The sequence below is a fragment of the Argiope bruennichi genome, chromosome 6 (assembly GCF_947563725.1).
Source record: "Argiope bruennichi chromosome 6, qqArgBrue1.1, whole genome shotgun sequence".
NCBI classification, from domain to species: Eukaryota; Metazoa; Arthropoda; class Arachnida; order Araneae; family Araneidae; genus Argiope; species Argiope bruennichi.
In genome coordinates this window covers 90,658,347-90,670,825 of record NC_079156.1, presented here as the reverse complement: position 1 = coordinate 90,670,825, position 12,479 = coordinate 90,658,347, and the positions used below count along the sequence as shown (strand labels likewise).

Here is a 12,479-nt window from a genome sequence, read left to right as displayed (position 1 = left end):
AAATAGTTTTTACATGAAAATTATTTTTAAAAATACCAATAAAATTATTATTTTATTTGTTCATTTATTGTTTTCAATGTTCACTGTTTAAATAATACTAAGAAAATTTTTATATGCTTATTTTGCAAAGTTTAATTTTTATTTATATTATATTCATAGAATCAAGGAAAAGCTGGACATGAAATTCAGAGCAGCACTTTAGAGTTGATAAACGGTCTTGTCTCTCTTATTCATCAACCTTCTATGCCTGACGTGGCTCAAGAAGCAATGGAAGCATTGCTTGTTTTGCATGATCCAACAAATATAGAGATGTGGAACCCAGAATCACCTATTAATACATTTTGGGATGTCAGGTATTCTTATGGCTCAATAGCTTCATTTTTTTGTAGTTTTGATTGTGCCTTTATTTGTAGTCACTCACTCAGTATAATATTTGATGATATTTAAAATGTGCTTTTTAAACTTCCATCTCTATATATTTGTTATTATTGTGCTATTTGATTTTTTTTTTCTTTGTATATTCACATATCTTTTATGTACTTTTATATGTAATATTTTTAATGCATATCAAAGTATATGGGGACGAAGTATGGGACAGTTATTTTGTTAACTGCATGTGTAACTAGAGCTGAGTAAAAAAATTTTGAATAGTTTTTTATTGTGTCCAGAATTTTATTTTATATGATGGCTTACAGAGATAAGATCTTGGCTTTAGATTCAGATCTCTGAAAAGGAGGCAATCAAATAATCTTCAGTTACAGATTCAAAATCGGATTCCACTAAAGATTTTCTATGTGTGTAGCTCTGAGGATTTTGAAAATTATTTTATGTAACTTAGTCTCATAATAGCTTCTTATTCAGCAAACTATTTTCAAGCTCCAAATTTTGATAATCATATAGCTCGTACTATTATAGAAGCCTTAAGCCATTCTGTTCATTGTACTATGTATTCTCTGTGACTTATTATAAAATTTGAACTTCAAATTTAAGTTGAAGTGATTAAACTTCCATCAATGCAAAAACATTTTTTGCTGAAATTAAGCATATTTTTAAAGTGCAAGTACAGAAAACAAAATCATTTGGCATTGAAGTTGTACTACAGAATAATTTTCATAATTTATGCAATATCTCAAAGAATTACGAAATAAAAATTTCTCCCTTTCCTCATAAAATATGGTTCTTACATTCAAAAGAATTTAAATGATGTGAATAATGATATTTATTTTGAATCAGCAAATAAATATACAAAAAAAATATGGTCTAAAATTTGATCCTTAAGAATCATATTCTGCTTGATATTTTTGATACTCAAACTTTTAAATTTAAAAAAAAAAAAAAAAAAAAAAGCTATACCTACTATGAGCAAATTATAAAGTTTTGAATATTACAAATTTGTAACAGCCAACATTTTAGTAATCTTAAGCCATTCAGCTTGGGGAAACTGGGTACTGATTGGCATATCTTCATTGAGATGATTAATGGAGTGGTCTAAAGGCATGCATTGTTATAAGATCATAATATTCATATTTTCATAACTCACTCAGTTTTTTTCACAATATAGGGGACATTTCTTTTTGTTTAATACTATTCACGTTTGGCAACCAGCTGGTACTTTGGGAAGTTTGGTTATATTCTTCATGTCCAAGATTCTGCCAAATTATCAGACATTTAAGCCATGTTATTTTAAATATCTCTTGCATATCTCTGTTTGTTGTGTACATGAATTTTTCTGATGGAGATCAGTTTCGTGACATTATAGCGTATTAAAAACTGAAATGTCCTATTCATCTATCTTTAAATTTTATGTTATTGTAACTTCCCTTTTATATATATCTATATCCTGTAAACTACACAACTGTTAAATAGAATCGTCCTCCCTCAACTGTCTACGTTGGTAAAAAAAAAAAAAAAAAAAAATCTAAATGAGATAGTGATGAAACAGTGAAGATGAAGATTTAGGGCAACAATGTAATTTGTTGTTGGAAAGCAGGCAAAAATAAATAAATAAATAAGTTTTAAAAATTTGTGAAATTATTTAATTAGTGTCATGAAAGGGAGAATTTTTTAAACCTTAAAGTGGAGTGAAATTTACTTTCCTGCAATTCCAAAATTATAAGGCTGGGGGGGGGAGAGAAATGCTAAAATTCAGCTTCATTTTTAATTATTTAAAGTTCTAAGCTCTTAATATTCACAGTAATTAAAAAAAATTGATTAAAAAATATTTTTTAAATCACTGTATGGTGCATATTCCTGACTTTAAAGGTATGCATGTGCTAAATTTGGTAGCTGTAGGTCAAATGGTCCAGCCTATTATTTTAATTATTTGTATTTATTAAGTAAAAAAATAAATAGTTAAAATATTGGTATATACTATAGTATTGTTGAATATTTATATTAATAAAATATTTATTTTTAACATATATTAATTATATTTATAGCTCCCAGGTGCTGTTTTCTATATCTCAAAAGTTGATTCAACACCAGATTATGAACTATACTGAAATTCTCAAATGGGTGAGAGAAATTCTTAAATGCCGAAATGCTTTTCTTCAGAAGCACAAAGAATATGCAAATTTAGGAAGTCACATTGCTATTTGCAAACAAGCCCATATAAAATTAGAGGTAAGTTTTTTAGGATTAACAAATGACGAATTGGAATTAAAACTCTATCCTCATATTGGGAAGTTCAAATCTCAGGAGCTATTTAATGATTCAGATTTTTAGAGAAATCATCTGAAGTTTTGTTTTTTCAATTAGCTTGGGGAATAAGCAATTTTCAGTTTATAAAGTTTGTTAAAGATTATTATATTTATTGCAAACCCAAAACTTTGTCTTGACATAAATTTGTAATGCTTTGAAGATCTTGATTCAGTTTTAATAATTTGTGGAGGGTATGCAGTTTGTTCTATATTATCTTGTGTTTTTGATACAAAAACTTTATTATTTTGTTTGTATTTGATAAAATAAATTGAATGCTTGACATCAACATTATTTAGCTATGAATATCATTGTCCATATTTCTAATGCTGAAATACTTTGTATACTTAACAGGGTGTGTAGTGTCATGAAAAGTGCTTAAATTTCAAAACCATTTTTAAGCACCTTAAAAGTGCTTAATTTTGAAATAAGGCCCTTAAAATGTGCTTAATTGTCGAGACAAAGTGCAAAGACGGCTTTTTGTTTCCCCGCGCATTGAATATGATAGTTCAAAAACATAATCGTAAAAGCTTGTTTATCAGATGTCTGAAAAAAGAAAACCTAGAAAAGGAAAAAATTCAGGATTGAATGGACCCGTTTCAAAGCATATTAAGATAATGCTTAATGAGTCTTTTTTTTTTCCCCTGCTTCCTTTTTCTTTAACAGTGTGCATTGCTGTTTATTAAAATGTTGGGGTAATTGTCCTGAAGGGACAGTACAATAAACATATTGTGCCATACATGTTGCAGTTTGAAAAATGTCTGGGAAAAAAAGTTTTTTAAATTTCTCAAGCATACACACACAAAAAAAAATTTAGTGTTTGAGATTTTATATTATGCCTGATAAGTATATGCATGTTATGTGTTCTGAACGAAGAACATGCAGATTGGTCCTATTAACAGAAAATAAAAATACAGCATAATGAATTTGATGTATCACAGAGATGTATCGAATATGGTAGAAACTGCTGTAAAAAGCACTTGCAGTTAAGATTTAGTTGCACTTTCGATCATCGTTCTTAATAATATGTTGTTTTGGTTCAATACCTTGAATGGCTTATTAGAGTTATTTTAATGTACTATACTGAATTGTAATTAATTGTGTTGTGTAATTATATTAGTCGATCCCATAAAATCTAGTATGTCGAGATTTTAACTTGAAGCTGTAAATTTTCACTGATTGTTATTTCTTCCATGGTGTATTTTTTAAATGACCCATTCATTTTAAAATTATTATTTGTTACATCAATATCGCCAAATCTTAGTTTTTACTAAGAAAAACAAAACAAATGCTAAATCTATATTTAAAATTTTTAAAGAAGTACAAAGTTTTTCAAAATTTTTATTCAGGGCTTAGTTTCTATCATTTTATAATAATAGAAGCTTAAGTTTTATAAGCTAAGTTATTAAGTTAAACTTATAAGTTTTCCTTTTTATATATATAAATCTTATAGAATTTTTCCCCCAATGAAATCTTTTTATAATTTAACTTTATTAAATTTTCAGAATACTAAACATTTAAAAAAAAAGCCTTTATTAAACTTCAAAAATAGAAGTGATAAGGCATTTTTTTATAGTCTGGCCATTTATGAACTTTGCTATTCATAAAAAGAAAGATTTAAACACATATTTAGAATATAGCTTTGTTCTATCATTAATTTTATGGCAGCTTTGCCATTTCGGAATGTTTAGTCCTTAGTTTTATAACACTGCAACTAAAATTTCTAAATATAGCAAGTTAATGTTGGCAGAAATTTACACTTTCCATCCCAGCTATGTCAAATCTTCTTCATTATTGCATGTATGAAAATCATATATAAACTGTTGTTCATGCTATACTTCTACATCAATGGCCTTTTCAGAAATGATGCATCTATCTAAGTAAACTAATAGCTTGTTAGTTTAAGAAATAATGAAAAAAAAAATCACATATCTTTATTGTTAATTTTATAAAAGTTGTCTTAATTTTTTTGGTATTGATAGTTTCTCCATTTTAATGATACTTTTTTTTTGTTTTTATCAAAATTAAAAATACATTTGTATGGCAATAGATGATGTTGTGCAAATACAAAAATAAATATAAAAATTTAAAGAATGCACATTTAAAATTAATTAATAAAAATTATGCATTATTATAAAAAAAGAAAATATCCTATGCTTAGAAAATATGTAGATTTACCTATGCATACATGTGCTTAATTTTTTTGGCTAAGGTGCTTAAAAATTCTTAATTTTTGTTACAATTTCTCACTATGCACTTTGCTTAGTAACTAATGATTTTTTAATACATCTAATTTTTTTTTATTTAACATTTATGAATTATACTTGTGTAAATTTTAAAATGATAAACTATGAAGAATTTCAAATCATTATTATAGAATTAAAATTTTCAGGTTCTCTCTCTCTCTCTCTCTCTTTTTTTTTTTTTTTTTTTTTTTTTGTATACATGAATAGTGTTCAGGAAATTTGCAATTTAATTTTTAATTCATGCAAATATCACTTTATTTCAGGTGGTTTTCTTCATGTATTTATGGAGTGTTGATATTGATGCTGTACTTGTTTCTATGTCATGCTTTTCTTTATTGTGTGAAGAAGCTGATATAAGATGTGGTCAAGATGATTTAACTGTTACATATATGCTGCCAAACTATCACGTATATCAAGAATTATCTGCTGCTAGTACAATATTAACTACAGGTAATATTAAAATCTGAAAATACATAAAACAACTCAAAATGCGATTTTAAAAAAAAACTTAGGAAATATTAGGATTTTAGAAATATAACCTCCTGTGTTTATTTGTTCTGTTTTTTATATAGAAATTTAAAAAAAACAAAAACAAAACTAACAAACTTATTACATAAAATTAAATCGGTTTCAGTAAACTCAAATTAAAGAAAAAAAAAATTAAATATATACAATGATAACAATTTGACGCATTAAATTTTTAAAAATGGTAAGATGTAAGGCAAGATCAAACAGTTAAAAAAAATTGCAATTATTTTTTTAAATACTGCTTAATGAGGAATTAGAGCATGTATATGTTAAAATTTTAACTTTTATGTATTAAAATTAAAAGTGTCTGTAGAAAGCAACTTAACATTAATCTTAGCAGAAGTAATGCCAATATTAATGGAATTTTATAAAGTTTGAACAAATGATATATGTTGCATTAATATTAGCAGAAGTAATGCCAGTATTTTACTGATGAATCACAAATGATATATGCGATTAAGCAGTAAAATGGGTTTAATATTTCAATAAAAATATAAAAAAGAATTAATAAAATTTATGCATATATTTTTTTAAAAAATGATTAAAAATTAGAGAAAAATCGTAAAAGACTCCCTATAAAGATAGTTGATATAAATGTAAAGCTAACTTTTCACATTTTAAGCTGGATCAAAAATATGTTTTATGCAATGATTTGTTTAGAAGTTATAATAGGGGAGAAAGTATAATCTTTCATCCCCTATAGAAAGTTCCAGAAACTTTTTTATATCATAGTTTTTGCTTCTTGGTTTTAAGAAATATATGACAAATTTTGCTCTATGTGCCTATGAACATTGAATTTTAAAAAGTTCAAACAAACATATTAATGAATTGAAGAAAAAATAAATGAGCATTGCATTTAATATTCTGATTTATCTGTCTTATTGAAGTATATCTATATCCTTATTCTATTACTAACATTCATTTTTTTAAATTTATTTATTTATAGGTAGAGCTGCTTTACAAAAGCGTATTATGGCTTTGTTAAGAAAAATTGAGCATTGTACACAAGGTTGTTCCCAGGTATCTAATCTTAAATATATTTACCATATTTTGTAGTTGAAAGTTCTTCAATTTATTATCATAATTTATATGTTCTGATGAATCTGGGAAACCTAAAAGATACAAGGAGTTTTAAGCTTTTTAGTTTTTTTTTTTCCTATCTAAGAAAGGCCAAGCTCGAAAGATTGCAAAAATAAGAGGTCATAATCATAGTTCCCAAAAACGAAACAATACCATTCACAATTTGATAATGCGGAAACTCTATTTTTTCTGTATAGATCAGTCCAGTTTCGATTTTTGATACAGTTGTGCTTTTCCATAAGATTCCCAAATTGCAGCTAATGAACGTGCACGAGGCCTCTGTAACTGCATGTGAAAGAGTAGAATACATTTCTTTGGTGAGAATAACTATAGTGCAGTGTTGTTAAGTCTACCATGCTTAAGTTTTTTTAATGGTTTGTTTATTATTTGAAAAACTGTGAGTTTATTTAAAATAAATTAATTTTTTAAACAATGAGCTACTCAAAATCCATATTTAATACGAATTGGATGGATAAAAATATCAATCCTGATTTTGCTGAAGTTCCGCAAAATGCATCTATTTCATACTATTTGCATTGTAAGAAGATAATAAACTTAAGTTATATGGGGAAACAGATAATTGCAAGTCATACTAAAGGAGGAAAACATACAAGAGTGCCAGCTCAAAAGAGACCATTAATGTTGGACTTAGTATTTATATCCCCATTCCCCCATGCTCGCATTGAGTCTGGCGCATTTTATCCTGTTTCCCCTCACTTGTGATTTTCTGGGATTCTTTGATGTCTGTTAATTTTACCGACGGTTTACAGGAAGCTCCTGATCTACGTCCGCAGGCGAGAGTGGTCCTACAAGGTCTTATGACTATATCCGAAAAAGCAACGCGCCATTGGAACGGAGCTTAAGAGTTATACAAGAAAAGATGACATGTCAAATATGAAAACTTCAAATATCCGAAAACAAATGGATTTCAAACTTTTTAGTTCAAGTACAATCATTTAAAGCTGAATTTTTATGGGCATTAAAACTTGTTGTGTCACATTCGTCCTTTAATGTGTTCAATGATATATCGGAAATATTTTCAGATATGTTCTCTGAAAGTGAAATAGCTAAAAATTGCACATTGAACCATAGAAAAATGTTGTATTCTATTTGTTACTGATTAGCACCATGAAATTGATGGTTGAAAAATTTGCAGAAATTGATACTCAAATACATTAATTGTCAAAAAGGAATAAATAAATTTTAAAAAAGCAATCTTGCTTTGTAATGTTCTTTATTAAGTAATTATTAAATGATTTGTATCATGATAACAAATTTTTTTCATCTGAGTCCTCAATTTTGTGTGATTTACAATTAAAGAGCATGAGAGATAATATGTCCAGCCCTTTAATATATAAATTTTGTTTTGTTAAATTCTAGATAATAAATGAAGAGTTTATTTTTTAGCTCAATGCTCAAATAGCACATGAGTGCTATTTGATCATTTCCATGTATCTTGAATATATGTATAGGAAAAATAGAGGGATTTTTTTTTCCAGATTTGAATGGCAACACTACCATTTCATTTATTCTGATGTTCAAAATAATTCCTTCCATTCAACTGCTTTAAAAGTTGAATAATTCATTGTTTTTTCTCCCATAGGCATGGGAAGATACTTTCATGAACTGGGAGGCAGCTACTAAAATGCTTGTCAGTTACCCCAAAACCAAACTCGAAGAAGCTCAGATTTGTGAAGGTTTTCATAGAACTATAGGGAAACGTAGAGCCTCACATCAAAGCACTGAACATGAGTTGGAAGTGAGTTTGATATTTGTTATGCTATATGTCATGAAATTTAGAACTATGAAGTGAATACTTTTATACATTTAAAAATTTAATATGTTTAATTTCGTGTTATGTGCATTTGATTTATTTTTTATTATTAGTTTGATGTATTTAATATTTTATTTCTGTTACCAAATTGTATTTTTATAAAAATTTTGTTGACTTTAAAAAATTTTATCTTGTTTTAAATTTTATTTGCATGTCTATTAAAATTTTCACTTAAAATATATACCTTTAATTATACAACAAGCATAAGATTTCTTAAATTGTTGTACTATATAAGAACTTAAAAAATTATGTTAACATGTACTTTTATTTAAGCTTCCAATTTTAAAAAATAAAAATGTTTAAATAAATTACTTGATTTTCAATCTCTTTATTCAACTTAATCATGCCTAAATAATCTGTTTCTTTTTTTAACATCTGTACTCTTGAGTTATAAATCATTAATTTGAATGCAAAAGATTAAGAATCAATAACTAAGTAGTTTTTAATTTTTGCAGTCTGGTTTCATTAGCCACCTTCAAATTATATACTAGTGTTTCTTGGGAGAATAATATATATGATATTTTAAACTCTTAATTTCAATTTAATTAATTTCCAAGCTTTTATCTTAATTTAGCCCGTAGTAAGTTCATTCTCTTATTTCATGATCCAATTCCACTTTCTCTACTTAATTAATTCAAGATAAACTTTATAAAACTGCTGAATCGGCTAAACGCCGATACTTTCACACGCTCGGCGTGAAGGGGTAAAAAATGTCCAGTAAGCACATTCTTTCTTAAAAGATCCCTGTGTTTCTCTTACATGTGATTGGCATGCGTCAGAAATCCCTATCAGAATCTTATTAATATATATTTTCACAATGAAGAAATATTTTCCCTATCAAAATCTAAGGTTATATAAGGCGAGGGATAATTTATGTCGGCCCTTCTTCCCCACTTCCGCTTTGTACTGTGCTGTGGTGGATGCGCTATGTCCGCGTCTTTGCTTGTAAAAAATTATGCTTTCCCGATGGATATTAAAAAGAATTCAAAAATGTTAAAAGTATCTTTACTGTCTTCAAACTGCATTCTGCTTCACAACAATAATGTTACATATATATATATATATTGTCTAATATCTTAAATATAAAAAAAAAAAATTTATCGGAATATTGTAACAAACATAATCATTTCATTATTTGCAATTTTTTAAAAAAAGTTAAATTCTATTAGAAATCTAACTAATAAAATATAAAATTTGCTTTAAAAAAGCATCTTTCTTTTAGTAAACTATTAAACACCTAAAGAATTTAAAAGTTTCAGATATATAATTTTTTTCATGTTATTGATAATCTTTAAAGAAATAATACAATATTTAATTAAATATATTGAATGGCAATTCTAAAATGTCCTTACAACATTTTACATGAATAATTTAAACATTTTAATCTGTAAATTTAAATCATAATCAATCATAAAAGGAAATAGCTAAGGTTTAACTGACAACTACAACAACAACAACAAAAAAACACCTTTAAAACAATTTTAAGATATGAGACATTTTTTTTATATATAAAGGAAGGTAATTCATATTCTCTATTCCTCATATTTTAGTGGTGTTAAATTCAGTTTATCAAATATATATGTGTGTATGTATGGGCACTATCATATTGTTTTGTCCATGCATTGAATAGTTTTTAATTAAAAAATTATTTAATTAAATATTATGAGACTTTCATTAAAATATTTATATTTTTTTATATATTTGAGAAATTTTTATGCAAATTGTTCAGTAATTTAGAATTTTTAGGCACATACACACAAAAAAAAAGAAAGAAAAAATGAATGAAGAAAAAAATGAAAAAGTGGCAATTCCATTTTACATATATAAATGAAGTCATCCAAGATTTTTTTAAACGTGGTCTTTTTATTGCAAATATTTCTTGTATTTTTGTGCTCTTTCTCCTGCATTTAATTTGTCATTTTCTTTTTCTATAATATGTCTTAGTTTCAACTTTTTTTGTTATAAAACAAAATGAAATTTGAATGAAAACCAGAATGTTACTTTTTAGGATCAACTTAATGAATGGGCTAACATGACAGGCTTTTGTTGCGCAATGGGTGGTGTATGTTTGTTGAGAAAATCACCTTCAAGGACTAGGTAGATATTTTTTTTATAAAATGCAGAAAATAGTTGTTATGCCTTCAGTTAATTTAGATTAAATGTCGCATAAAGCTATAATTGTACCAGTATTCATATAACATTTGCTACTTTTCATAATAAATTTTGATTTCGATCTATCTTTTTACTTTGGCATTGTTTTTAAATGACAACAGAAAGATTTTATATTACTGTTTCTTTTGTTTATATATATATAAATAGATAAATGTTTTTGTGTTTATATACACAAGTTATTGTGTTAGTCATTAGTTATTGATATTAGGAATCTTATTGACTGAATGTATTAAATATATAGCTAAAATAACTGCTGCGAATTATTAGTAGAATTAAACTAGGTTCTTTTTATATATCAGTACATTCATTCTTACATTTTAGTAGTTTGTCCAATATGCCTGGTTGTGCTTCATCATTACCAATGGATGCCCGTAAAGGAAGTATGCTCACTCCTGGGCAAGATTTACAGTACTGTCCTGTTACACAGTAAGTTCAGTTTTTAAAAATTCATTTTAAATATTAGTGTTATTTTTAAATCTAAAAAAGTCACCCCAACTCCCCGTCTTCTAATACTCCTATGTTATTTTGTTTTGTATTTTAAATGCTTAAGTATAGTTTTTTTTGTTTTTTGTTAAATATATCTACGTATGTATATACATATTTTTCTTATTCATTTATTTTATTTTAAAAATATCTTTTTTATAATGTATTTAGCTTGAAAAAGATGTTTTATATTATTAGTTAAGAAAAGATTATACAAGATTGAAAATATGAAGAAATATAATTATATTTGTTTAAATTTACTAGTTATTCTTTTAAAAAATGGTAGTTTTTTTATTTCTTTATTTTCTATAGATTTATACAATTTGAATTATTTCTTCCAGATTTGTTGGACAATTACTTCGTTTATTAGTATGTCACAATGAAAAGTTTGGCACACAAATCCAGAAGCATGTGAAAGAATTGGTTGCCCATGAAATGAGTCCCACTCTTTATCCTATTTTATTTGATCAAATCAAAGCTATTGTCGAAAAATTCTTTGATTTACTAGGCCAGGTGAGGTTTTTTCCCCCTCTTTTATATTTGGGGGGAGACTTCATTGAGTAATTTAGAAAGTATCAGTATTTTAAGTTTTCATTGTACCCTATTTATATATCTAGCAATAACTAAATAAAAAGGAACTATTATTATATATATCATTGTAACTTTTAAAAATATTTATATGCAAAAACAAAAGGCATTTGCTGCATATTTTCCTCCATAAATTATACTAAGCAATTTTTATTTTTAAACATTATCTGTAATCTGATTTTATTTTCAACTAGGAACATATTTCTTTATATTTTTAGAAGAAAATTATAAGTGGTGTAAATTTTGTGTTGCTTATACTTTATAAACTTTCTTCATAATAAAAATTATGGATATAATTTTTAGAATGTATTTTGCTAAGTTAGATAAAAATGTATTTATAAATAATGTATAAAGTGAATGTATTGATGAAAATCTGTATTTTCTATATTATTTATTATGTTATCTTGGTGTAATTTATTAACTGAATTTATTATTTAAATGAATACTCAAACAATATTAGATAGATCTTGTTTTATGAGCTAGTGAGTCACTTGCATTAGACTAGAGAGAAAAAATATATTTAAATTACAATTACCTGTTATTTAGAAATCATGTTTTCTTTTATTGCTAAACATAAGTTTATTTTTATAATTTACTTTTATGTTAATTTCTTCATAGGTAGTGGTAACAGAGCCAAATACACAGTTTATAGAGCATATAATATTCATCTTAAAAAGTGTCTTGGAAAATAAAGTTGATCATACTGCAGAGCATTTAGGAGTTAGTAGTATTGAAGGAATGATGTTAGCTATAGTGAGGTAATATTCATTTCTAATGTCCTTGTTTTTGTTTAATTTTGTCAATTGAAAGAAATAATTTCTCTAACTTTGATTTGGTTTCAGTTACTACAC

At 26.2% G+C, this 12,479-nt stretch overlaps 1 protein-coding gene across 3 annotated transcripts in view; it reads left to right on the top strand.

The window, feature by feature from the left end:
- Window positions 1-12,479, top strand: part of LOC129971220 (neurofibromin-like) — a 109,179-nt gene that overhangs the window by 22,493 nt on the left and 74,207 nt on the right. For 2 of the 3 annotated variants that reach the window (XM_056084806.1, XM_056084804.1), the window contains exons 14-22: window positions 160-353; window positions 2,439-2,622; window positions 5,207-5,393; window positions 6,418-6,491; window positions 8,155-8,310; window positions 10,394-10,482; window positions 10,879-10,983; window positions 11,382-11,553; window positions 12,247-12,386. In XM_056084806.1, the coding sequence (XP_055940781.1) occupies window positions 160-353; window positions 2,439-2,622; window positions 5,207-5,393; window positions 6,418-6,491; window positions 8,155-8,310; window positions 10,394-10,482; window positions 10,879-10,983; window positions 11,382-11,553; window positions 12,247-12,386 (1,301 nt within the window). The remainder of the gene's footprint in view (window positions 1-159; window positions 354-2,438; window positions 2,623-5,206; window positions 5,394-6,417; window positions 6,492-8,154; window positions 8,311-10,393; window positions 10,483-10,878; window positions 10,984-11,381; window positions 11,554-12,246; window positions 12,387-12,479) is intronic. The other variant, XM_056084805.1, reaches the window with a different exon arrangement.